General features: G+C 45.1%; 1 protein-coding gene and 1 long non-coding RNA gene across 4 annotated transcripts; one reads left to right on the top strand and one right to left on the bottom strand.

Annotated features, from left to right (window-relative positions):
• LOC141945709 (uncharacterized) lies at positions 1-1,735 on the bottom strand. The gene is made up of 2 exons (XR_012629586.1): positions 1,641-1,735; positions 1-232 (listed from the first exon to the last, which is right to left on the bottom strand). It is a non-coding gene; the product is annotated as an uncharacterized LOC141945709 (long non-coding RNA).
• On the top strand, positions 890-27,361 carry MINPP1 (multiple inositol-polyphosphate phosphatase 1). 3 transcript variants are annotated; one of them, XR_012629585.1, is made up of 6 exons: positions 895-1,542; positions 1,695-1,883; positions 2,872-2,969; positions 4,682-4,815; positions 23,525-24,570; positions 25,981-27,361. XR_012629585.1 is itself a non-coding variant. In XM_074874130.1 (5 exons), exons 1-5 carry the CDS (start codon positions 975-977, stop codon positions 5,816-5,818), a joined length of 996 nt encoding a protein of 331 aa, XP_074730231.1. In that variant the 5' UTR covers positions 890-974; the 3' UTR covers positions 5,819-6,396. The 3 variants fall into 3 exon arrangements, 2 of the variants coding, with proteins under 2 accessions (XP_074730231.1, XP_074730230.1); XM_074874130.1 differs by lacking the exons at positions 23,525-24,570; positions 25,981-27,361 and adding an exon at positions 5,812-6,396 and having other exon boundaries at positions 890-1,542; XM_074874129.1 differs by having other exon boundaries at positions 23,525-27,361.
• The last annotated feature ends 23 nt before the right edge of the window (positions 27,362-27,384 follow it).

The raw sequence follows: 27,384 nt of genomic DNA, 5'->3' as shown, positions 1-27,384 counted from the left end.
TTTTCCACAGGATGCCTCTTTTTATTCTTTGCTTTTCTAAGCTTTTCTGGATAGGTCATACAATGCCGTCGTGCCGTGCCGCCAGCGATGCCAGCGGGATGTGAGGATTATAACCAGTGCTGGTGGCTCTCTGGACACCGCTCCTGACTGGAAGCAGCACCCCTGGCTGCAAACTTCACGCTCCCACTCGTGTGACTTTTCCACAGCTGCGTGTTTCCACCTGGACCCGCTCCTGCTGGGAACGCATAAGCCGTGTTAAAAAACCCTGACGCCCCGCACGCCCTTGACCTGCAGTGCCATTGCCGGCAGCAGTGACCCACAGTCCCCCTCACAGCAACGCTGCCTGTGCTTTTGAGTAGAATTGAACAGCTTTTGGGCACAAAGAGCCAAAACCACCCTTGAAAGCCTCTTCTTAGCTTCGCTCGCCCAACGCATCAGCCGCTGTGGAGAAGGATGATGCGGCTCATGTCGGAGGCCAAGCTCTGCCAAAGCAGGCGCAAAGGAGGGGGCGGGGATTGGGGTCTTTAGCATCGTGAGGGGCCATAAATGGGTCAAAAAGGCATTTTTTCCCCCACGCGGGTGAAGTCCTGAGGGGAGGTGGGGCAAGCTGAGGGGAGCCACCCTGCCCTGAGAGGAGCCGCCCCCTTCCCCTGCCTCACCCGGGGCTGCCCCCTCGTCCGGCGGGTGCCCACCCGGGGCGGGCACAAGGTGGGGGGGACGGACGGACGAGAATCGGGGGCTTTAGTGTGGCGAGTTTAAATGGGCCAAAAAGGCGGGGCTTTAACCCACGCGTGCAGCCCTGAGGGGAGGGAGCCCGGCCTGAGGGGAGTGTCCGCCACCCCCCGCCTCGCCTGGGCCAGCCCCCTCGGATAACTACGAGCCGCGCGGACCGAGGCGAAGCCCCTGGGGCGAGTGGAAGGCGAGCGGAGGCGGCTGCGCTCCGCCTCTTCCTGCGGGAGCCGCGCACTGCCGCCATGGCGCTGCGCCGCGCGCTCCCCTCCGCTGCCGCCTTCCTCCTCCTCCTCCTCCTCCTGCCGCCTTCGCTGCTGCTGGCGGCGGCGGGGGCGGGCTTGAGCGGCTACTTCGGCACCAAGTCCCGCTACGAGGAGGTGAACCCGCACCTGGTGCACGACCCGCTGTCGCTGGGTCCCGCCGCGGCCGGGGCGCGGCTGCCCGCCGCCTGCGCGCCGCTGCAGCTCCGCGCCCTGCTCCGCCACGGCACCCGCTACCCCACGGCCGGGCAGATCCGCCGCCTGGGCGAGCTGCACGCCCGGCTCCGCCGCCGCCCCGCCGCCGCCTGCCCCGCCGCCGCCGCGCTGGCCGCCTGGCAGATGTGGTACGAGGAGAGCCTGGACGGGCGGCTGGCGCCGCAGGGCCGGCGCGACATGGAGCAGCTGGCCCGCCGCCTGGCCGCCCGCTTCCCCGCGCTCTTCGCCGCCCGCCGCCGCCTGCTGCTGGCCAGCAGCTCCAAGCACCGCTGCCTGCAGAGCGGAGCCGCCTTCCGCCGCGGCCTCGGGCCCTCCCTCAGCCTCGGCACCGACGGTAAGCCCGGACACCCCCCCCCCGCATCCCTCCCGCGGCCTGTGTCCCCCCTCCCCGGCCGAGGGGGCCCCCCCGCTGCGTCCCCCGTGTCAGGGTACCCCTGGGGACGGCGGTGCTCCCTTCCCCTGACTGCGTCCCGCCGTGGCTTTCAGAGGTGGAGGTGGAAGTGAACGACTCCTTGATGCGGTTTTTTGATCACTGCGCCAAGTTTGTAGCCTGGGTGGAAGAGAACGACGCGGCGATGTGCCAGGTGGACGCCTTCAAAGAGGGGCCCGAGATGAGGAAGGTCTTGGAGAAGGTTGCGAGCGCCTTGTGTTTGCCGGCGGAGGAGCTAAACGCAGGTAATGAACGGCTGTGGCAGGGAGCTTCGGCTCGGGTCTGGCCGAGAACAACTTCCAAGACGTGTAGTTACGCAGAGTAGGTAATTTAAAATACACTGTAGATCAGAGAGGCGGTCTCTAATTAAATGCATGAGACCGCAAGTGTATGTTGGTGTTGCAGTAATGAATGCTTGGTAGTCGGTAGTCAGAAGAAAAAGATGTTTGAAACATCCTGTAGATGAAATCAGCTTTACCTTTCGCTTGGAGGGATATGAGTGTTATTCTTTTAATTCTGCTTTTTTGAGCAGAATTAAATGACAAAAGCAGTAGCCTTTGTAAAAACTGCTACAATTCAAACACACAAATAACCGCAGAAGAAGGTGAGCCTCTATCCCCGTGTTGTAACTTTGATCATCCAGAATAGAAGTGCGACGTTTCCCTGTGGTCAGGCAGTGGGGGGGAGCCCCCCCAAATAGGTGTTGCTGTTGTTTCCAGCACGTCCCTAAAGCCTCGATCCCAAAGTTGCAGCATGCTGCTGCTCAAACGCAGGCACCGGTGTGGAAGGGGAGTAGTGGTAGTCAAAGACTGCTCTGCCATGAACAGACACACCTTCCCTGTGTTGGCTCCTCTGGCCGTTGTGGTGATGAGGATGCACTCGTGGTTGACACCGATAGCACGTACATCAGCAGAGGTGCAGCGTTTGATGCGAAATGCTCTCGTTTTCCCCTCATAGCAATGTGAAAAGCTTGCAGTCTGAAATTTGGATTCTGTGCCATAATTCTTGAAAACTGTTTATTCTTGGTGCTTGGCCTGTGGTGGACTGGTGATTATTTATTGGATTCACAGAATCATCTAGGTTGGAAAAGACCTTGAAGACCATCTGGTCCAACCATTGTGCTGTTTGCATTGCTAAATTGCAATTACATTTCCTTTTAGAGGCAGGTTGAGAGAAAGTTGCTACTTGTGTAGCAGTGGTCTATCTTTTGCTTGTTTGTTGGATTTATTGCAGATCTTGTTCAAGTGGCTTTTCTCACATGCTCATATGAGTTGGCTATAAAAAACGTGACTTCCCCGTGGTGTTCGCTCTTCAGTGAAGAGGATGCCAAGGTATGTGCTAAATGGGATATTTGAGAATCATTCAAAAGGTGCCTTAATGTTCAGATACAACTTTTTTCACGGTCAGAAGTTGTAAGTTGTGTGCTCCTTATTCTTCAGCAACCTAACGAAGCACTTCTTTGGTCTCCAAAGAGCAGGAAATACCCTTCTTTGTTCAGACTGAAGTACTGGTGAAGTCTTGATTTGTCCCCTTTAAAATTGTCTTTTCCTATTGTGCTTAATTTACATAATGCTTTTATTTCTGTAACATCAGAAATGCTCTGGACAGCTTTCTTTTGCATATGGTAATCGGTGCCTTGATTCTGGAGGACATCAAATGAGATCTTCTAGGTCCTCTAAGACTCTTTTTATGTGGTTTTGGGGACTATCAGATCTTTAAACCTAATACCTGTGAATAAAACCAGTAGAACACAGATAAATGAGACTTATGTTGGTTTCTCTTCTTTCTAAAGGTACCTGATGTACTCCTTGATGTTCAGTAAGGCCCCTCCGAGGCTCTTAAGGAAACTTAGTACCCCTGGGAAAGAGGGGAGACCTGCATAGCTAGGTGGTTGACTGAAGGGTTGGCAATGGAGTTAGGAGTAAATGCTCTCCTCTCAAAGAGGAGCAGGGTCACCATGGGCTTCTGGTGAGCCCTGTGCTGTTCAGTATATTTACAAATAACTTCGCAGTGAGGTGGGAAAGCTTCCTGATTATATGGAGTTACTTGGGATGGTGAGAACGCAGGCTGTTTGAGAGGCTTTGCAGGGGACCCCGTGAGGGTGAATTACACAGCAGTACCGTGGCAGGTGATGTTCACTGCGAAGCGATGCGTATGGGATAAGAAGTTAAAATTTCATAGGCGAGGTGGCTGTCTCTCAGATGCATTGTGCTGCTAAGAAGTGAAATTTAGACCCATGAAAACATTGGCTCAGCCACAGTAAGATTAATGAACAAAAATTAAAACAACTTTAATGCTAGGAATTATAAGAAAAGGAACAGAGAACAAGGAGAGCATCGTGCTCCCTTACATAAATCCAAGGCGCAGTTCTGTCTTTCCGAGATGTGTGCACATCTCCAGAATGTAGAAATAGGCAAACTCAGTTAAGGGTATGGGCTTGCTTCCATCTGAAGAATGATTAACTAAACCGAGGATCTCTGACCTTCGTAAGAGAAAACCAGAAATGCAAAAAAAAAGAGGCAGCAGATAGTGATTGTCTTGTCATGTGCAGCACCTAACGGGTACCAAGTGAAGCTAGCAGCAGGCAGGTTCACAACAGACTGCTTTTTTTAACACTGTGTGTAGCCAAGCTGCAGGGTACTCTTAAGGCTAAAACTTGGTATGTTCAAAGGAGAGATTGGGCTATTGTGAGTGAGAATCCACTGAAGTCTATTAAATTTGTAGAAAACCACCTTAGGGCTCAAAGCCCTGGGCTGAAAATTACTGGAGTCTGGGGAGGTGTGCCTGCTGTTTTCCCTGTGCCTGATGATGAGCTCGGTCAGAGATGAGATGCTGAATTTGGTGGCTTTTTTACTCTGATCTATTGTGTCTGGGTTTATGCTGAAGTGGTTTCAACTGGAGCCTTGATGTTTAGGATTTGGTTTTTATTGTGTCAAAGCATTGTTGTTTTCATGCGGTGTGTGGTAGCATCATTGCTTCAGGTTGGGGGCTTCTTCTTTTCCTTTAGTGCAATAATAAAAACTTGTGAACTCTGTAACTTTAGGTGCTGGAATACCTGAATGACCTGAAGCAATACTGGAAGAGAGGATATGGCTATGACATCAACAGTCGCTCTAGCTGCATTTTATTCCAAGATATTTTCCAGCATTTGGACAAAGCGGTGGAAGAGAGCAAAAGGTAAATGAAAAGGCCTTTGTGCTTTGGCTGCAAACTTTCTTTCTGTGGTCAGTCATGAGTTGGATATAATGTGAATAGAAGTTAAGTAATTTACTTCCAAACATAACAAAGTTAGGAGAGTTTGAGCTAGGAGAATTTTAATGGAGAGAATGAAATTTTTCATAGAGCAATATTACTGTAAAAAGCTTTTTTTTTTTTCTTCCATTGTTTCTCTTGTGCCCAGCGTGATGTATTTTCATCTTTTAACTTACTGATCCACACAGACCTTTAAGGGACAGCCAGCTGCTGTGTCTGATAATGGTGTTCTGTGCCGGCACAGTTTGAGAAGAGGCCATTGAGTTAAAACAATGAGCTTTTTGTTTAAAAATGTCCTTGCTAAAAATAATCTGTGCCAAAATTAGAAGACTGGGGGTTGAAAGCATCCCAGTGATGCATTCTGTTATCTAGTTACCTAAGCTCTTCAGCATGGCAGTCTTTCTTTCTGCATATGGTTGATTTGAGTCTCTTGCATTATTAAAGCTTTCTGTTCAGATTGAAGGTGTTGAAATGTAAGTACAGAAAAATAACTATTATAGAACAATCCAAACACTTAGTGATTCTAGACCAGAGCAGGCTGTTGCAGGATCCAAAAGGCCGGAGCTGTAACAGCAACGCAGCCTTCTAAGAAACTTGCTTCATTGTAACTGGGGAAGGGGGGACTTTGGGCGATACACTGGGTGCTCTGTAAGAACAGGAAAAAGACACTTCTGTCCTGTTGTAAATGCCTTGATTTGTTACATGAATCAGTAGTTCAGCCGGCCAGTCCGAGAACTCTCATCTGGGATATTTAGTTTCCCGTTCTCATTCTTTTACAGCAAAGGAGTAGTTTGGGAACAGCACTGTAGCTGTAGGAAGATACTAGGCCTGACAAGTAACTGTTACTAGACTTGAAGATGCAATAACCAGGTGTCTCCAAAGGATGGTGGTCTGATAAAGTGATTCCTCATTTATTGCCAGGATTTGACAATGGTCATTTTGTGTCAGTGGAAGAACAACAGCAGTGCTATTCCGTCCACTGACTCACACAGTCCTCAAAACTGCCTCTGTAATGTCATGGGTGTAACTATCCCTGTACTTCCTTACAAATTAGAGAGGAGATGCCTGTGCTGTTTCTTTGTATTGTTTACTCCTATCGGTCAGCAGTAGTGACTCAGTATCTGTTTGGCATTGATTGTGTCTTGTGTGAATTGGTATGATGGGAAGAAGTAAAATAGGAACAAAACTGGGATCTGTTGTGGTGTGGTGAAAACAAAGGCTTCAGTTACAGGTTGTGATGTTTGTGTCACAGAATTACCCGCATTTGCTTTCATGCGCTGGTAATTTTTTTTTTTCCTTGAGATCTGCTTTAGGCTTAAATGCAGTGCATTCATATGAGAATTAATTTACAACCTGTGTGCATGCTCCTCATGCAAACAAGGAATTATAAATTCATAGTTTAGTGATCAGTCACATGAATTACCTTAGCAGATAAGTGTGGAAAAGTTTATAAAACTACACAATATCAAGGATATGATCATAACATTGTATAAATATTGTGCTGTTAAATACTTGATAGAAACCAATTTATTGGTAGCTTTAACTTAAAACCACCAAATGCAGCTTTCGTGTTGATATGTAAACATTAGTTACATGTGGTGGATGTTCTTGCATTCCTAGCATCCCTGTGACTTTGTTTCTATATTCAGTATATTAAAGTAGATCTACCTAACACCCAGCAGGATGATATTAATAGCTTTGATATTTCAGAAAGAAAAGCATGAGTCACGGATCTCTGAGGCTAGCTGTATGTATTTTTTTACATGATAACCCGTTGGAAGACATTTTATTTTTCCCCTTTTAGTTGGCAGACTGAAATTAGAAGTAGCATTGACATTTTGGGTTGGAGGAACAATCCATAAAGTTGATTTTAACCATTTTATAGTAGAGAAGACAGCAAAGAAGTTTTGTTCCTTTAAGAGTTTGCTGACTGAGGATCCAAGCTGGACATTAACAGTGGTAGAAGAACCGTGTATTAAGTCACATAATTCTCAGTCAGTTGGCTTTTTTTTGTTGTCCTCTAGTGTCAGATGCAGAGAGAGAGGCTCTGTGTTCATCACTGGAGCTCTGAGTGACACAGGAATGTTGAGGTCGTGTTTAATACATGACATGATTTCTTTCATCTAAAGAGGAGTGATAAACAGTGTAAGTAGTTTATCTTAATTACTTTTGGGATTCACCTGGAAAATCAGACTGACATGTCTGTTTTTAACAGAGTGCTAGCGTAGTACGTGTGAAGGTAAATGTGTTGAAAATTTGCCTTTGAGATGTGCATGTAGACTTTTCCCAATGTTTTCCTCCAGGTTAGTGCCTCGGTCCTGCTCTAACGGTTATGTGAGTGCAGGGAAGGGGGCCGTGCAAGGTTGGAAATGGGAGCATACAGGACTCTGCTGCATTGTGTGGCAGCCTTTTGAATCATACCTGTGCTGCACGTCAGCCAGCACAGAGGAGACACCTCTGTTCATTTTGTCGTGAGTGGGTTAAAACTTGGCAGTTGCCACATAAGTAAGTTTAGCTTTGGGGAGGAGTTGCTGTAAATGAAAGTGGGCTGAAGGAAACAGCCATAGGGACCCCTCTACAGCCAGGCTCGCTTAAGAAATGGTGCTGTCAAATGATCACTTTGACATCTGGAAATTTAAGGCTTGTGTGGGAGTCGGTGACGCCTCTCGTTTTGGTAGTGGTGGAGTCAGAGCAGTGGTTATGCTAGATCACACTTTAAATCAACTTCTTCATTGCGTCCTTTCTTCAGCCTACTAGAGAGCTAAATGAAAAAGACAGTAGGGTGCAGGTCATTAACAGCCAACTGAGCAGATTGACAAGCACGCTGTGGTGGTGGCCTCTGCAGTGTCCTGTCTGCCTCTGTGAACAGACAAAGTAAACGCTGGGAACGAGAAGAGCAGGAGGAAGTGTGGGTTAACAGAAAAACAGACAGGCAAGGCCCTTGAGACCCCTCTGTCCTTCTGAAATCTGAAAAATAACTTCTAAGGGTAGCTTGACTCATGAAAAGACGGTTACTAGTTTTGTTTCCTTTTGGTGTAATTTACTCTTTGAACAGTGATAGCCTTTCCGTCCTTAAATTATATGCACTAGTTGCAGCTGTCTGTCTCAAGTGTGTATAAGATAGCCCTGTAAGTTTAATAATAATAATGGGAAAAAAAAATAAAAAAGCTGTAGTTGGAAAAAAAAGATCTGTGTACTTCTGATTTATTGTGAACTAGATTAGCAGTCACTAAATTGGAAAGTGGAGCAGGCTCCTTGGGGAAGAGCAGGCGGGTGTCAGAGGCAGAGCCCTCAAGGACTGAGATAACTTCATCCTGTCTTTCAGCTTTGGCTGCAGAAGTGCAGTTGCAATCTCGGCGGTTCTCTTATGTTATTGCCACCACAGAGGGAAACAGGTAGTGAGTGTGTGTGTGTGTGTGTGTAAAGGATCGGGACCCTAAAAGTCTTGGAAAGCTGGGTGAGTGGGCTGCATCATCCAAAATGGGGACTGAAAGCTTCCGAAGGGCACTGCCGTGCACAGAAGGAGCGTGTCACTCCATCCCACAACGTAAGGTGGCAGTCTTAAAGCACTGAAGACTTGAGCATAATCTGAATCGGGTAACCCGGTGCATTTAAGAATGTGTGGTAATCTGCCGGTGTGCTGGAACAGCTTGTGTCTCTTGTGATCCGGAGAGCGGAGGTGCAAGTCGTGCTTTTTCATTGAGGGAGAGAGACTTACCCCGCATCCCCTGGCAATATGAGAATACAAATGAAAACAAGAAACCATACAAATAAAAAAATATGCCTCTGTTAATAACAGTACAAAATGCTTGGTTGTGCGCATTGTCTCGTCCCACGCGGTGGGTTACAAGGGGGGTGAATCTTTTGAATTCCCGGAGAGCCCATGTGCTGGTGGAAGAGCCGCTCTCTGCTCGGCAGAGCCACAGGGTGGCCGGGTCACCACAGTGACTCCGAGGAACAACTGTGCTGGTGACTTTATTAACTGACCACTTTAGTGAGGGAATAGAGACAATTTGGCAACAATCAACTGATAACCCTCCAGGAGGGAACGAATAAAGGCGCTTTGGCGGTGAGACTATTTTCCTACCCGTCAATGATGGCAATTCAATTCATACAAAACTTACACACATGAATATATGTAAGAAAGAGAGAGCAGAAAGAGGAAAGAGAAAAGAGGAGGAGGGGATAGGAAAAGGGGAATCACCACCCTGGGATCCGGCGTTGTCGCAGAGTAGCCAGCTTGGTCTGTAGGCAGTGGGTCGACAAAGACACACGTGGGGCGTTGCTTTTGTAGAGTCTTTCTTACACATGCGCAATAGATTGTTCCAGAAGTTTCTCATTTGCTCTGGCTTGTACCTGCGCAGTGAGGCAAGTTCTGTCTCTGGGCAACAACAGGGAGGGGGAGAGAAACAGCCCACCGGCCCCCCTCCGCAGAGCTCGCTCTGCTTCCCCCACAGGGTGTCCCACTCGAGTTGTTTGAGACGTCCTCTTTGTGAACAGTTTCTTTCCTCTTTGTGAACAGTTTCTTGTTTATGAACAGTTTGTGACACATGTGTGTGCATGAGTGTATCTTTTTTTTTTTTTAATGCTACTGTGCAACAGGCTGAATACTTTTGCAGTGGTTCATTACTGAGAAAATGAACCTTTGTGATGACAAAATGTCTTTTAGTGGAATGTTGTTTCAATTTAGTGGTGTTTAATGTAGATTTGTAACTGACTGTTTGCTTTAAAAATTTAAGAACAACAAATTTACTTCCAGAGCATTATGTTTGCTCCAAGTTCTCCTTTCTTTCTGGAGCGCTTAGATTGGACTATCCAAAAGTAGAAAGGGGAGCATTTCTGTTCCAGCAAGAAGCTGAGGGATCTGGATGGTCTGTTCTGCTCCAGGCTTGGCAGTGGAGAACAGTGTTGGCAACACTGAATTTTTGTAGCATACTTCCAAGTATTTCTATTCAATAGCTTTGTCCTGTTTTCATTCCCAGTTACAGCTGAATTAAAAAGAGAAACTCTTTTATTGTAACCCTGTTTCTTCCATGAAGTGATTCTTGACCTTGCAATCTGATTGCTCACCAAGCTTATTTGCCTTGTTAAAGCTCGCTTTTCTTTCTTGTGGGGAAAATACTTTCCACTGATTAGTCTGTCCTTAAGACAGTGATGAAGCTGGTAATAAATACCTATTGCTCATTAGCTCCACCTTCAATTTGCAGTGCAAAAGTTTCAGACACCTCTAGGATCTTTCACCATATGAATTCTTGGTTTAAACTAGCAATAGTCTCTTCTGTGTAGGTCTTGGTGTACAGCAGGGTGGTTTTGAAGGCTGTGAAAGGGATTTTCACTCTATGATTGCTCGTCAGCTGTCCCCAGCCAGCCAGCCACTGGAAAGGTGTTGGAATATCTATTCAGGAACTTGGGTCCGATGTTGAATTAGTGACCACCTACTGTTAGCACACCCATGCATGGACCCTATTCTTCTGCACCTTCAGTAGCAATGAGATATAAATGTCTAATAAAGCTTAATTCTTCAGTAGAAAGTGTCTACTCCTTGAGACCTTGCCACAGTCACAGTGGACCTTTCAGGACCACATTCCTCCATACTATCTTACCGGTCTGTGAGGAAATGTCATGGTCACATTTCTAGGGAGAGGTTGGAGGCCGGGAAACTCTCTTCCATACAAGTTGTCTTAATTACCAAAAAAAAAAAAAAAATGTATCAAAGAGTTGAATATAAAGTTAAACCAGGTGACTTGTTGTACTGAAATGGCATACTTGTGCAGTTGTCTTAGTCCATAAAGCACTTTTATTTTTGTGAAGGCATAAGAATTTCATTTTTCCCAAGTGTTCCTGTTACAGGTAGAAAATACAGAGTTGAGGCTATGCAACTGTGCAGCAAAGAAGCTAATGGGGAAATACTCTTCACTGAACTGTTGGGTTTTCCCCCCACTGGAGCCTGGGCCTTACTGAAAGTGTCCCTGCTTCATTATATTGGTAAAACTGCCAGGTAGCAATACATGCATGCAGGTTCCCTTGCAGTTGTGCTACTGTGGAAGAATCCTTGAGAGGCAGCTCTTATCAGTCTGCATTCGTTTAAACAGTTAGAAAGTGTCCAGTTTCCCAAAGCTGTGGTATTTGGAGTTGCTTCAACATTGGCATGTAGAGGAACAGTCAATGAGTATCACCTCAGAAGAGGGATTGAGTTCTTTGTGGCTCATACGTGGGCTATGGCTAGTGACCAAAACCTATTATGATTTTTTTTTTTTTTTTTTTCCTCCCCCACCTAACACGGTGCTGATGGTAGGAATAACCTCAGAGCTGAGGGGCCTCCCTCCCTCCTCAGGAGGCCTGTCTGGTCTCTGTGTTGGATGGTACTGCCAGCTCAGCCCTGTTGCTCTCTGGCTTCCTGCCTTGGTGCAGACACGGCACACAGAACTGAGAGGAGAAAGGGGAAATGCTGTGGCTGCAGGAGGAAGCCCCTGTTGCTGCAGCGTAGGGTATGGATCTGTAAGAAAACCCTACGTAGAAGGCATAAAGGTGTGCACTGCTTTTCAGCATCAGTTCTTTGCGAGATGCCCAGGTGAGCCTTACCTCTGTGATCTGGGAATGCCGTTCTGCCGACAGGAACAGTGTGTGTTGGTGAGAAATTGGTAGTTAATGCAATATGAAGCTGCTAATCTTATTAAAAAAATCACTTAACAGCTACACACTTGGGCAGGGGTGGATTTGAAAATTGGTTGTGGCACACTTTAAGGATATCAGCTATGCATTAAAGCTGGTTTATACCTTTCCATTCTAGCTTCAAATATTTAACAAGTCTGCCTTTCTTGCTCGTGAAAGAGAATATAAAATACCTGTTATTACTTGTACTGTTCGAATGGATTACCATGAGGCTCTGGAAAACGGGAGGTATGCTTTGTGCAGCCATCTCAATATTTAAATTATGTGGCTAATGATTGAAAATACTAACCTAGCTGTAGATTGCAAAATATTTGGTGGTTTTCTGAGAGTAAGCAGGTTCAAGGTATTTAAAAAAAAGACTGACTTGAATTTGAATGTGGTTCAAGGTCAGGTGAAGGTGATCTTTGTAGTTTTACCAGGCTAAGCCATAAGGTAAACAGCTTAATTTGCCAATTTATTGGTAGCTTTTATTGTTCCATGTAATTTGCCTTCCTCTTTGCAGCTCAGTTCGCAACACAATTGATAACCTTTCTGTAGTCATTTACTACTGTGCCCTAATCGCCCCTTTCAGACCTATGACTCAGTACAAAAGACTTCAGTATATGATCTAAAAACAATTAACTGCTCAAAACTATCTTTTATAGTACGTACAAAGGGAACAGAGCAAAAAGCTTCCACGTATGCAGTAGAAATTACATAATTTGATTTTAAAAACCCCCTTTCGTTCAGATCCAAATTGTTCAGTTGTTTCTTTTAATAAACTCAGTTGTCACTGGGATCCCACGTTTGCACAGGGGAGGTTCTCAGCTCTCTGGATGTGTCAGCAGGTTCAGGATGTCCTGCGTCCCTTGGTGGGAGTTGTAAACCGGTGTGTTTGATCGCCCACCCTGGAGCAAAGCAGCTCCAATGTAGAACCAGGGCTATGACATGTAGATGTGTAATTTGTATGATTTGAAGGGCAGGGCAGTTTGTAGCCGAATGGTTTTACTTCGAGGTATGAAGCAGCTCTTGCAGAGCCAGGTCAGAGGCATTTGTACTGTGCTCTCCCCAGAAGGTCCCTTTCTCAGAGGTCACGGGGGTGTGGGGCTGCTTCATGGTTTCCCCACTGTGTCCCTGGGCTCTTTGGGATACTGGGAGAGCCTGTGGTGAAAGCTCCTGGACTACTGATTACATAGTGATACAGAACTTACACTGAAGTCAAGCAATTTTCTTTGGTACCTGTTCAGAGAGGGGACCAGGTGGTGTGTGTGTGATGACGTGTAAACTGATCTCTGTAATAAGATGTTGATGTGGTCACAGAACAACCTGCCAGCTGTACAGCTAAACAGACCACACAGTTTACATTAGTACACCTGAAAAATATGCAGGTCTTGACTTCATTTCCAGAAAATCAGAGAAATGGGATGACTTTTGCTAATAAACTGTAAATGTCTCAAACAGCAGCTTTGTATCGTATTGTATGGTTGGTTTTGATAGTTCCATCTTTCAAAGATGGGGCTTCTGACGTTTTTGGAGTGCTTTTGGGAAAACCAGGTAGAGATGTGGAATTCTCCAGAGGTCCTTGCAGCACGTTCAGCAGCATCCCCATGTCTGCATTTCTGAAGTGTGTGTGTGTTTGCTGACTTCTCTCAGATACCTGGGCAGTCCAGAGGACCTCCCCTGGGAATCTCTCTTTTCATTGATCTGCCTAGAACTACTTAGTTAAAAGTGCTGCTTGTGCCTTTCAAACCTCCCAGTGTGTACTTAATCTCACATTGATTACCTAATACTTGCTTGCTCAGGATTGCTCTGAAAAGATATCTCAGCAACTTTTACAGTGTCATATCTAAGGAATTAAAAAATCAGGCAAAATGATACCTAGGCAACTAACAGACAAATGAACTGATCTAACTAGTATTTACCTTGGGCAGGAAGGGTTTGACACGTGGCATGACCTTTTTGATTCGGTTTCAGCTCCTCATGATGGCTCAATGGTTAGCATCAGCACGATGCTGCTGCAGTAACTCATTTAATCTCTGAGGTCTGTAAGAACATCAGTGGTGGGATCATTCAGAAAAGACCCTCTGAGACTGCAGAAGCTCTGAAGTGAAATGTGGTGAAGCCTCGTTAGCTTTGGGTGATTAACACTTGTGGAATTAGATAAGAGCTGTTGCCTCTTAATCAGGATTTCAAATGTTTTGTGTAGACTTGTCTGTTTTTCAAGTTTGCCTTTGCCATGAGTGAGCTCATAAAATCAGAACGGTTTGAGTTGGAAGGGATCTTAAAGACCATCCAGTTCCACCCCCCTGCCATGGGCAGGGACACCTTCCACTAGCCCAGGTTGCCCAAAGCCCCGTCCAACCCGGCCTTGAACCCTTCCAGGGAGGGGGCAGCCACAGCTTCTCTGGGAAACCTGTGCCAGTGTCTCACCACCCTCACAGAGAAGAATTTGTTCCTTACATCTAATCTAAATCTACCCTCTTTCAGTTTAAAACCATTATCCCTTGTCCTATCCCTACACCCCCTGATCAAGAGTCCCTCCCCCCTTTCCTGTAGCCCCTTTAAGTCCTGGAAGGCCACTCTAAGGTCTCCCCGGAGCCTTCTCTTCTCCAGCTGAACACCCCCAACTCTCTCAGCCTGTCCTCACAGGGGAGGTGCTCCAGCCCCCCGAACATCTTCATGGCCTCCTCCGGACCCGCTCGAGCAGGTCCGTGTCCTTCTGATGTTGGTGCCCCCAGAGCTGGACACAGCACTGCAGGGGGGGTCTCAGGAGAGTGGAGCAGAGGGGGAGAATCCCCTCCCTCGCCCTGCTGGCCACACTGCTCTGGATGCAGCCCAGGACACGGTTGGCTTTCTGGGCTGCGAGCGCACATTGCTGGCTCACAGTCAGTTTTCCATCCACTAATACCCCCAAATCCTTCTCCTTGGGGCTGCTCTCAATCCACTCCTCGCCCAGCCTGGATTTGTGCTTGGGATTGCCCCGACCCATGGGCAGGACCTTGCACTTGGCCTTGTAGAACTCCATGAGGTTTGCACGTCCCACCTCTCCAGCCTGTCCAGGTCCCTCTGGATGGCACATCCCTTCCCTCCAGCGTGTCGACAACACCACACAGCTGGGTGTCATTGGCAAACCTGCTGAGGGTGCCTCGATCCCACTGTCCGTGTCACCAACAAAGACGTTAAACAGCGCCGGTCCCAGCACCCACCCCTGAGGACGCTGCTCGTCACTGCTCTCCACTGGGACATCGAGCTGTTGACCACAACTCTTTGAGTGCGACCATCCAGCCGATTCCTTCTCCACTGAGTGCTCCATCCATCAGATCCACACCTCTCCAACTTAGAGACAAGGATGTCATGGGGGACAGTGCCAAATGCTTTGCACCAGTCCAGGAGATGACGTCAGTTGCTCTTCCCTTACCCACCAGTGCTGTAACCCCGTTGTAGAAGGCCAACAAATTCATTGGGCACGATTTGCCCTTAGTGAAGCCATGTTGGCTGTCACCAATCTCCTCCTTATTTTCCATATGCCCCAGCAGAGTTTCCAGGAGGATCTGCTCCATGACCTTGCTGGGCACAGAGGCGAGACTGACTGGCCTGCAGTTCCCTGGGTCTTCCGTTTTTCCCTTTTTAGAAATGTGGATTATGTTTCCCCTTTTCAAATATGATGGACAGTGGCTGAGCCACTTCATCCGCCAGTTCCCTCGGGACCCACGGATGCACTTCATCAGGTCCCATGGACTTGTGCACCTTCAGCTTCCGTAGATGGTCTCAGACCTGATCTTCTCCTTCAGTGGGTGGTTCTTCATTTTCCCATCCCCACCTTTGCATTCTGTGACTGGGGCGGTGTGGCTGGAGCACTTGCCAGTGAAGACTGTGGCAAAAAAGTCACTGAGTACCTCAGCCTTCTCCATGTCCCGGGTAACCAGGTCCCTGTCTCCTTCTGGAGATGGCCCACATTTTCCCTAGTCTTCCTTTTGTCACCAACGTACCTATAGAAGCTTTTTCTTGTTGTCCTTGTTGTCCCTGGCCAAATTTATTTCTGTTAGGGCTTTGACCTTCCTAACCTCATCCCTGGCCGCTCAGACAATTTCATGTATGTCCTTGTTGGAAAAGAAGAAAATTTTTATCTTGTCAGTGTTCGTGGTGGCAGTTTGTTGTGTTGGTGCTGATTCTGGAATGAATGAGCGCAGCTGTCTTCTGTCCTGCTATTTAAGGTGGAAATTTTGACACATGAGGACTTAATAGTTTGACAGATTTTTATTTTTATTTTTTTTCCTTCCCACTGATGAGAGAACACTGAGCAACACCACTGTTAGTTATTTCTGCTATCCTCCGAGTCCCACCACTGCCACTGCATTCCCTGATCTCTGCTGTTTGCTTGTAGATTTAGGGGTTTTTTCTAGAAATAAATCACAGGGGGAGGTGGGAGGGATGGGGAATTCATCCCATATCTGAAAATAGAGGAATTTGAGTCCTTTATTCTGGCTTTCATACTGGGGAGAAAAAGGACAGAATGTAGTCTAAGCTTGCTTGTTTAACAGTTGTTAAAACTTAATTTTTTTTGAAGTTGTTGGAGGGAGGTTTGAAGGTTGGCCAGTTAAGCTTTGCTCTAGAAATATTTTTTCCTACCCCACTATCTCCTAGGGTTTGGCTTATCTGTAGCTGAAAGTCACACTGGTGACTAGGAAATAAACTTCGGTTAAAAGAAAGTTCACTTCTTGCATATGTAAAGTAGTAGATATACCAATAGTTCTAGGAAGAGTAGGAATGATCTACTGCTGAGGATGGGTGAGCTCATGCAGAAGTTTGAGGGTTAAACCTGAATCTGCTGAGATTAAGGAGAGCTAAAATTTGCCTGAATGATAAATCCCACATCTGTGCTTCTCCAGGGTGCCTTCTTTTCCATGATGAGACTTTAGCTTTTTGGGTTGTGCTGATGAATTGTTAAGTAACTTCTTCATTTTCAGCTGTGGTCAGAGTTACTTAGCAGGTGTGGGCGGTTCAGTAGCTGAAGTTGACACATCTCTTCAATGAACCCTGCTTGTGTTCTGCCTAGTGACAGCCACTTCTGCTCATTTGGAGGTGCCCCAGAAAATGAATATGAAAACAATTGCCAGCAATCATTTTCAGACAAGCTCTTAATATTTTGTGGGAAAGTTTTATGCACAGTCTCTTCATCTCCCTTTAAAGTTGGAAATGAGATTTTTTTTTTTTTCCCTACTAATCAGTGTGCTTTCCCAAGTCATTTACTACTAAATAAAAGGGAGGAAAAAAGCAAATTGAAGTATCATTAGTAGTTGCCAGAGTACGATGTTGAGAACTTTGTCTGCTTCCACGTGATGCTAAGTCGTTAATCGATCATGAAGATTGACTGTGGAAACTTCAAGCCTTCCATTTAATATTTTATTAGCCTGTGCTACTGTTTTGAATTTATCAGTGTTTCATTGATTGTGCTTTGCACTCCTGTCTTTACTTATCAGAAATGTAAGGGCAGTAGTAACCTTTGTCTGTACATGCTTTGCAGAGGCAATCTTTCATGATTTCCCCATAAAAATATTACTGTTGCTGTTTTAACCTTGTGGTGATTTTTATTGTCGTTATTAGGTGATATGAAACCACATCTGAACTGGAGTCATGACCCCAGAGACTGAACAGAGAGTGCTTGAGTAGTCTTAGAAATCAGATATCCAGTGCTGGTGAGAAACCAAGTATACAGTGTTAAAGAGGCTATTTAAAACAGAGGATTGTATAGTATAAGGAAATGGTTTGTTAAAATAATATGGTGAGATAACTGTGAGTGGGAGAGGTTTATTTCGTCTCCCAAGCTGGTTTGGCCTGTTGGCATGAGGATTTCATGAGACTAAAGCAGGTGAAATAAAAGCTCAAGTTACAGTGAAAATGAGCGCCTTGTTTAGTCTTCATGATATTTTCTTTCCTTGTTCTTTAAAACTTCTGTCTGTGTATATGCTATAATTTGTTTTCTGGTTTGGAAACATATGTCTTGCTGGTTTTCTAACTAAGAAGTTAACCATATTTTTTGTGATTTACTTCCATTTCAAAATTCTTGCTAGCATCAGTTGGAAAGTAAAGCCAAACCTTGCTTAAAGCCACCACCAACAGCCAGACTGTTTGGGTTTTTTTCTTAGTAGCTCTGAAATCTTTATTTTTGGAGTGGGGTGGATGTGTGAAATCCCCTCCCTGTGGAGAGAATAATGCCCATATATAACACTTGTTTTGGAGACTTTAGCAGCATATTTAGGTGAAGGTCAGGGACTAGGTGAAGGGAGAACTGTCCACTGTAGGAGATTATGTCTGAGACCATCTAAGGAAGCTGAAGGTGCACAAGTCCATGGAACCTGATGAGGTGCATCCGTGGGTCCTGAGGGAACTGGCGGATGAAGTGACTCAGCCACTGTCCGTCATATTTGAGAAGTCATGGCAGTCCAGCAAAGTTACCGCTGACTGGAAAAGGGGAAATATAACCCACATTTCTAAAAAGGGAAAAAAGGAAGACCCAGGGAACTACAGGCCAGTCAGTCTCACCTCTGTGCCCAGCAAGGTCATGGAGCAGATCCTCCTGGAAACTCTGCTGGGGCATATGGAAAATAAGGAGGAGATTGGTGACAGCCAACATGGCTTCACTAAGGGCAAATCGTGCCCAATGAATTTGTTGGCCTTCTACAACGGGGTTACAGCACTGGTGGGTAAGGGAAGAGCAACTGACGTCATCTCCTGGACTGGTGCAAAGCATTTGGCACTGTCCCCCATGACATCCTTGTCTCTAAATTGGAGAGACATGGATCTGATGGATGGAGCACTCAGTGGAGAAGGAATTGACTGGGTGGTCACACTCAAAGAGTTGTGGTCAACAGCTCGATGTCCCAGTGGAGAGCAGTGACGAGCAGCGTCCTCAGGGGTGGGTGTTGGGACCGGCGCTGTTTAACATCTTTGTTGGTGACACGGACAGTGGGATCGAGGCACCCTCAGCAGGTTTGCCAACGACACCCAGCTGTGTGGTGTTGTCGACACGCTGGAGGGAAGGGATGTGCCATCCAGAGGGACCTGGACAGGCTGGAGAGGTGGGACGTGCAAACCTCATGGAGTTCAACAAGGCCAAGTGCAAGGTCCTGCCCATGGGTCGGGGCAATCCCAAGCACAAATCCAGGCTGGGCGAGGAGTGGATTGAGAGCAGCCCCAAGGAGAAGGATTTGGGAGTATTAGTGGATGGAAAACTGACTGTGAGCCAGCAATGTGCGCTCACAGCCCAGAAAGCCAACCATGTCCTGGGCTGCACCCAGAGCAGTGTGGGCAGCAGGGCGAGGGAGGGGATTCTCCCCCTCTGCTCCACTCTCCTGAGACCCCCCCTGCAGTGCTGTGTCCAGCTCTGGGGGCACCAACATCAGAAGGACACGGACCTGCTCGAGCAGGTCCAGAGGAGGCCACGAAGATGCTCAGGGGCTGGAGCACCTCCCCTGTGAGGACAGGCTGAGAGAGTTGGGGGTGTTCAGCTGGAGAAGAGAAGGCTCCGGGGAGACCTTAGAGCGGCCTCCCAGGACTTAAAGGGGCTACAGGAAAGGGGGGAGGGACTCTTGATCAGGGAGTGTAGGGATAAGATGAGGGGTAATGGTTTTAAACTGAAAGAGGGTAGATTTAGATTAGATACAAGGATAAGGAACAAATTCTTCCCTGTGATGGTGGTGAGACACTGGCACAGGTTTCCCAGAGAAGCTGTGGCTGCCCCCTCCCTGGAAGGGTTCAAGGCCAGGTTGGACAGGGCTTTGGGCAACCTGGGCTAGTGGAAGGTGTCCCTGCCCATGGCAGGGGGTTGGAACTAGATGGTCTTTAAGGTCCCTTCCAACCGAAACCATTCTATGACATTTACATTACTAGCTTACTTGCTTAGTAAACTATAAAATAGGCCACTGGGTTTGGAAGCAGGCATGTGTATAAGGGCGTGCAGCTGGGATGAAATGAAAATATGCTAAGTTACTAGAGCTGGGTGATACTTCCCCAAGAGTGCTAGAAGAACTTGAATGAAATAGCTGAAGGAACAGCCGGTGTGCACTGGTTTCAGCCAAGAAGCTTGTGGGGGTTGGCAACTGTGACGATTTAAAAACAAATTAAATAAAGGAGAAATGAAAAAAAAACCAAAACAACCCAACTCCAAGAGAAAATCAGAATTACAGGCCAGTCTAGTAGAAATAAGGATTGATACTAGCATTGATAAGCACCTTGATGAATATGATGTACCAGAGTAGTGTCAGTACGGCTCTTTGAAAGGAATACCTACCTCTTAGAGCTGTTGGGTAGGATCAGCAAGCATACAAGTAGGGTGATCTGGGAGACACAGTCATGATTTCCAAACATCTTTCAACAGTTTTCCTTCTCAGAAGAAATCAAGTAGTTGGGAGTTACAGGGGAGAGTCCTTACATGGGTGAAAAAATGAATACAAATACAAGAAATGAAGGGTAGGGATAGCTGATTGATTTTCCTAGCAGAGACAGGTTGGTAGTGGAAGTCGATTTGCAAGGATCTGGGCTGCTCAGCACATTGTAAATGACCGGGGAAAAGAGGTGAGTAGTTAAGTGGCCATTGCAGATGCAGCACTTTTATTGAAGATAAGTAAGATAAGTTGTTTCTACTAGGAGGATTGTAAAAGGACCTTGTGAGACTAACTGGCTTGAAAACTGCAGATCTGTGAAGTAATCCACATGGAAAAATGATGTTACTATCATCTGTCTGGTAGAATCTGGCATAACTTGCCGCTCAGGAGTTGAGTTTTGAGGTCGTTACAGTTGCCTGGAAGTATCTCAAACCTCCGTAAGTCAACTAGAAAGGGTGTGAGATGTTGTGAATTAAGAGAGCGTCATGGGTGCAGCATGGATTTATGATGTAGCGTACTGTCTTGAGTATTGTGCATTTCTAATAATCTGATCTAAAAGGATATAGCTCATTTGGAAAAACTCTGCAATGGCTAAGGTAGGATTTCTCAACTAGTAAATAATATTACGAAGTTGTAAGTAGAAAGGATTAAATGGTACAAGGTGTCTACAAATAGAAAAAATCAAGAGCAGTGTGTGAAGCTGTGCAACTGCTTGCCACAGGCTGTTGTGCATGCTAAAAGTGTATGTGGATTTGAGAAATTTGACAAAGGAAAGATTCATTGAGAAGTCCTACATTACACAGAAGCCACATCTGGCCCAGGAGATGGAAATTGCAGGAGGTCAAAGGATCTGTCATCTTCTACAGGCATGTGGTTTGTGCTGCTGTTCCTATTTGTCGACTGACACAAAGGATGTGAATGTGTCCTAAAGCCTAAAAATACTTCCCTGAAGGTGTGTGTGGAGGGGAAGGATATGCATGAACCAGTCAAATGAGTAAGAGGAGAGAACAAAGAGTGGCAGGGGAAGGGAAGAGAAAGGTGTGGAAGGATCCAAAAGCTTTACAATTTTAAAATGAGGGAAGGGGTCATAAATAACAAGGGGAGAAATGTAGGCAGAACCCCTGGTTTTGGAGGAGCTGGAGGAGGGTCTGCAGTGAACGTACACCTCTCGGTGCAGCAAAGGCATGGGTGGAAAAAAATGTGACATTCACCATATAGAACCTTTCTGTGGTTTTAATGCTTCTTTTGAACAGGAAACAGAGGCAAGTTTCTGGTATATTTTTTTAAGTGATGTTTCACCGACGGGGAGATTATATGCATGTATGTGCACCCATGTCTAAGGAGCACAGGCAGAAGAGCTGCAGGCGCACCGGGGAGCAGAACGGCGCAAGGTTCTGTTTCAGACTGCACAAACAGCTTGGCGGTATCAAGCTGGTAGTACAGAGCCCATCCTGTGCCCGGGCTGAATTCCCACTTACCTGATCAAAGTTCGAATCTACAGGCAAGTCCCCCAGTTAACCTTTTTTTTTTTTTTTTTTTTTTAGTTGCTTCAGACTGTAGGTTGGAGCGGAGGAAACGCCTCCTTTTCAGGCCAATCAAGATGTGTCTTATCTGTGGGTGGACTTTACTGGCAGCTGGAGTGTTGCCAAACATCACCTTTTGTCTCATGAAAGCTAAATGTGTATTTACATCTGCTCGAACAAATGACCTGGGCTTTTGAGTGCCACTTGGAGATGGTCTCAAAAAGCCATCACCCTTCTCTGGAGCAAGGGACAGATTTTCATCTTGGCTGATGCTTCCTCTTGGAGCACCCCAGCTCTTATCTTTCCTTTGGTTGAATAATGTGTAACCTTTAGTGGCACAAACTGTCTTCATTTTAGGCTCTGTTCATGGTATGAATCAGTGGCTTAATTTGCTGGCCTGTGTGCTGAGTGAATGTAATCATATTTTTGACTAGTTGGTATTCTAGAGAATTAGTGAGAGCAGTAGTCTTGCTTATAATTTGGACTAACAAACTGCGGAGGGCCAACTGTTTTCCTCCAACGACTGGATCGCTGTCTTCAGACTAAACTTTGGTAATTGCTGATATACTTTCTAAACACCTGTACTGTATTATAGGGGGAAAAAAATGGCAGTATTTTGCTATCAAAGCACAATTCTTGTTCTAGCATGATACGCAGTTAAAAGCATTGGTGGTCATCGAGGTAGGCAAGAAACTCTCTTTAAAATCCTGCACTGGTGGTGGTGTTGTGCCAGGGAGGAAAGCAGTTGGTGTGTGAAATCAGTAATTTGTTTGCTTGTGCAGGCAATCATGTGGTTGTAGTTAGGTCAGAGGGTGGTATAGTAGGGGTGTACTGTAGTTTCTTAATGTGCCAATAAGTTTGTACTATAGACTTAATTCAGTTTCAAGATTAAAATTGTCACTTATCCTTTATTACAGCAGTTGGAAAAGATTTTTGATCCCCAAATCTAGCAAAATTAATGCTGAAAACTTTAAAACTTTACAAGTCTAAAATGATGATAATGTGGGGACTTCTCTTTGCTGCACCTTGGATTAATTTAGGCAGAGGCTTATTAAAAAGACTTTATAAAAAAATTCTGTGTCATTTGAAGTATTTAGAATAGCTAAAGAAAAAGGTTATGTTTTAATAATAAATCATTGGTCTTTGTGAAGTGGATTGTGTCCTGGATGATCTCACTTCATTATGCTTTGTCGTTCAGGTACTTTTTGCATCTGCCAGGGAACAACAACAACAAAAATTACTGACTAATCAATCCTATTAAACACAGCTCAGCATCCTGGGAAAAGCTGTTATATTTTACCTGTAGGTTTGTACTAAGGCAAATCTGTGAAACTTGCAGTAAAAATTTTATTTGGTTATAAAAAATAATCTCAGGGAGTTTTTCCAAACACAGCCCGTGATGGGGGAATCGCTCTATGTATTTGCAATAGTTCTGTGTTAACAGAAATAATGAGTTACTGCAATGTCCTTGAGCCTTCCCACGTGCTGACAGTGGAAGGGGACTCGTGTCGTGTCCGATGAAGGGCTTGGCTTGGTTTGTATGTTAACAGAGCCTTGCAGCTGGCTTGGTGATTTGCTTCCCTTCTCTCAAATTCCTGATGGGAGGAGGCAATGCTATTTAAAAAATCTTGTATTTAATCCAAACCCGGTATATTAACTGTAGCATGGTCACTGGATCTTCCTATACCTGGGAGAGGGCACAAGTGATGAGGTTCACAGAGCGTGTCGGAGAAACGTACTGAGTCTGTGAACACACACCAGTGATCTGGTTCTTGATTTTGTTTGCCATGTTTATATTAGGCTCTAGCTGTAGCCTAACTACATTTATTACAACTTCTTACATTTTATGTAAGAGCCAATACCTTAAATTGGGACAAAATTCAGGAAGCTTGGATGCCTTAAAAGAAGTCTGTATTATACTGAAATTCCCAAACAGGTTTTTATCGGGCATTGGAGTAAAACAAGTTCAAAGTCTACTTCTTTAAGCCTTCGTTGCTGACAGCTGTGTAATACGTCGATATGTTTGTTTTAAAGCACAGGCTCTTGCTCATCCTTTGCGCTTTTTGTCTTTTTCAGTTCAAAACCCATTTCCTCACCTTTGATTGTACAAGTTGGACATGCGGAGACTCTTCAGCCACTGCTTGCCCTTATGGGCTTCTTCAAAGATGATGAGCCTCTCAAGGCAAACAATTACGTCAGACAAGCGCATCGGAAATTTCGCAGCGGCCGGATTGTGCCTTATGCAGCCAATCTGGTATTTGTGCTTTACCACTGTGATCAAGTGAAAACCTCTAAAGAAGAGTATCAAGTGCAGATGCTGTTGAATGAAAAACCGATGTTGTTTCATCACTCAAACGAAACCACCTCTACGTACGCGGACCTCAAGGACTATTACAAGGACATCCTGGAAAACTGCCATTTCAAAGAAGAGTGTGAATTACCAAAAGTCAATGTTACTGCTGTTGATGAACTTTGAGGGAATGAAACGGAGTGTTCTGCAAATTGATCTCGGTTCTGTTTGACGGACGTTGTGAACAAGCACTTTTGATGATTTGCTGCTGACTTTCTAAACTTGCAGATTTGATGGGTCGTCTCAGTTAGCTCAGTGCACTGTTTATTTATTACCTAAGCAGAATTACAAAAACAAACGTTGTAACAGGGATGTTGCTGAGCATTTTTAACAAATACGTGATGCAAGATGAAGCGTACCTGTATGTTTATATGTGTGAATAAGTAATTTCATTGGTCATTCCTCTTATGAATGTGCCATAGATGGATTTAAGAGCTGGGCCAACTTGTATTTTATCAGAGCTGAAGGTGGTTGGACTGATTCAGTGTTGCTTTGCACTGCCTGTTTTGTTAACTACTGATTTCACGCCTGTCACAGGAAAAAATTCAAACCTATGAGTTTTTTTGCTCCTTTTCCTGAGCTTCTAGGAGGGAGAGGGTACGTAGTCCTCCACAGCTTCTGCTTGGACAGCACCATGGGAACATCTCTTTCTTGGGCATTTAAAGCAGAAGTTGCAGTGTTCCTGCATGCATTATCTGCCTGAAAAGGGTCCAGGAGTTTAAAGTCTTAAAGTCATCATCGACCCATCCCGCGTAGCAAGTTAGCCTCCAGGGTAAGTAAATTATCTTTAAAAAGAAGTGGTTAAAAAAAAAAAAGGAGGAAAAAAAAAAAAAAGAAAAAGCAAGGGAGTGGGAAGTAGTCACTCTTCCTTTAAGGTGCTCTGGGAGATGCAGCAGTTGTTCTCTAAGTAATCTGGTGCATCCTTTCACTTGACCCCATCAACTTTTTGTCTTAAAGGTTTGGGCTAGGACGTTCAGGTTAGGCTCTGCTATGGCTATGCACATCTTGGTCCTGTCCAGGTGCTGACAGTTTTCCTAGCAGCTTGGGTTGGAAGGGACCTCTGGAGGTCTCCAGTCCAGCCTGCTGCTTGAAATCTTGTTGCTAACCCTAAATCCAGGCATGTTTTGGACTGTAAAAGGTATCTGGCTGAGACTTGACCTCTGCTAGCTTTAAGGCACCGAATGTGGCATCACTTACATAGGTCTTATCCACCTTGTTCTTGAAATGAAGCTGGATTTAAAGAAATTAATTACATACAAGTACTGGTGATCTTTTAAAACAACTGCACTTTTAAAGTAGGTTCACTTGCTACTGAAAGTTGGAAAGTATTTTGGAGCTCTGCAGTGTGGCAGAAAAAGGAAAAATGAAGATAATTGTCTTGAAATGTTTGAAACGCAGTAAGATAAAAACTCCTTCATCACCTAGAAGGGAATGGCTGCATGAACAAGTTGCCCCAAAGCCAATGAGGGTGTGGATTTATGGTGCTGGTAGCTCTTGAAGTGTGTACTCATCCTCTATAGTGGGTGTTCCAGAGCTCGCCCTGTAAAGTGTGGCGTGGTTTGCTGTCTTTACTGGGGAGGGGGTGAAAGGTTGGTATAAGCGATTACTACAGGGTATCAGGTGCACTATAAGCATTTATACCCTCATTTTCTGAAGCGTAACTTCTTTTTGTAGCTCACCTTCAGAACTGGGAACTTCAGTGCTGCAAAAACAAAAACGGAAAAGAGAAAGGCTCAAAGTTGAGGAGTTAGTGTATAATTTTTTTTATTGAGGCCTCTGTCACTTTTTTTTAATATGTCTTGTATGAAAGCACTTATGATTTACATATCTGTAAGCTAAGGAGCAATTGAAAACCAGTTTTTTATTGTTGTACTGTGGGTTAAGGGTTTTTCACTATGTTGGGATGTAGGGCCCTGTTTCATTAGTGCACTGATTTCTGTGGCAACCAGGGTTCTGATAGCTGAAGGTACTGATTAAAACTGGTGGATATTTCAGCATTAACATCCCAGTCCAATACTTGCCTGTGTTAGCTCTGCAGCTCTTTTTCTGAAACTGGTGAAATGGTTAGGGAGGAGTGTTGATGCTGATACAAATGTAGGAATATAGGTCAGGATAATTGTCAGCCCTAGCCATGAGACTTTTATTGCTCTGTCTGTGCTTTGCATGTGTCCTCTTTTTACAGGATCCTGCCTTGAGACTAAGTCAACTGATCATAATTACTGTGACAGATGCCTGTTAGGAACTTTATTGCAACATTTGAGGCAAGCTACAAAGAAATGAACCTTTGTTTAAAGGCAGTTAAGTTTGGTAAATAGCAGATACAAGGGTGAGAAAATCCACCTTTGAACAAATATTTTTCCTGTGAGTCAGTCACCCTGTGGTGATTCATGATTTGAACAGAAGGGATGAAAGCCTGACTATTGGAGATGAATGGAGGATTTGTGTTTGTCAGTTCGGTGAGATTTATTTTAAGACATCATGTTTGTTAAAAGATGTATCATTCTTCCTTATGGAGGAGAATATGTTGCACTTGACTGCTTTTTTGATCCTGTACCACACGAGGCGGAGGAACCAAAAAATTCCTTCTGCAGTGAACCATCATTTGGTTTTGCATTGCCAAGTTGATCGTATGCTTAAATTCCGTGCGAAGGACTTCAAGGATGACTCTTCAGAGGCTGTTTCCTATTTTGCCTTGGAGTACAGGTCCATCATGCCTTCAGCATAACAGATCTATTTTCAGTGGCTGTCAGCAATTAACTGAAAAGGAAAATATGCTGGTTTGTTTCTGATCTGTATTTAAAGGATGCACTGATTCACCCCTCTGGCAGAACTAGAGGCCACTTTACACAATTGTAGCAATGCAAAGCGTTTGGATGTGTAAATGCTCTAGGCACTTGTTCATGTGACTGATTCTTACCATTAGGGAGTGACTTCAGTATGACCCTTTAAATTAGCAAATAAATAAATTTGTTTATATACTAAAAAGGAAAACTAAAATGGATTAAAATATTTCTGTGAAGTTGGGCAGTAGCTCAGTGAGCAGTGTTTGAACAGGCCGCCATACCTCATGGCATTGCAGATTATACCATCTCCTGAAAAAGTTCTGCAAGGACAATAATGTTTTCTCTTCCTTCATGTGACTCTGGACAAAACACCTCATCTCAGTCATCCGTTGAGGACTTTGTTTGCAACCTTTCTCAAACTGGAAGCTTTTGTTGATGAAAAATACTGACAGTGTTCTTGGATGCTGGCATTAAATATGTTTGAAATGTATTTTATTTTGTTAAATGTGTAAAGCTTAACTAATATTTCTGACAAATATTTTTCCTCCTAGTAAGTACTGCTGCTGTAATTCTGGTCAGCATCGAGCAGTCAGATTGCTGGATGCAATGCAAATTTGTAATAATATGGTACTAACTGGATGAATTCTCAGAATTTGTTTTAGATTTTTAGTGCCGTGAAATAAAACTGCACACCTTCATCTCTTTTACGAGCAGTAATGATGACACAACCTTTAGTGTTATGGCTGTGCTCTGCTTCAAAATACATTTGGTAGGTTGCTATTGCTTGCCTTGGTGTCTCCAGT

Source organism: Strix uralensis, chromosome 7 (assembly GCF_047716275.1).
Source record: "Strix uralensis isolate ZFMK-TIS-50842 chromosome 7, bStrUra1, whole genome shotgun sequence".
Lineage (NCBI taxonomy): Eukaryota > Metazoa > Chordata > Aves > Strigiformes > Strigidae > Strix > Strix uralensis.
The sequence above is the reverse complement of the archived record's forward strand: the minus strand, read 5'-3'. Positions and strand labels throughout refer to the sequence as shown.

Bases quoted from the DNA above. Each gene is read 5' to 3' on its own strand.
- MINPP1 (XM_074874129.1), top strand. From the start codon at position 975: ATGGCGCTGCGCCGCGCGCTCCCCTCCGCTGCCGCCTTCCTCCTCCTC. The intron at 2,970-4,681 runs GTATGTGCTAAA...CTGTAACTTTAG, and splicing joins TCAGTGAAGAGGATGCCAAG to GTGCTGGAATACCTGAATGA. The intron at 4,816-23,524 runs GTAAATGAAAAG...TGTCTTTTTCAG, and splicing joins GCGGTGGAAGAGAGCAAAAG to TTCAAAACCCATTTCCTCAC.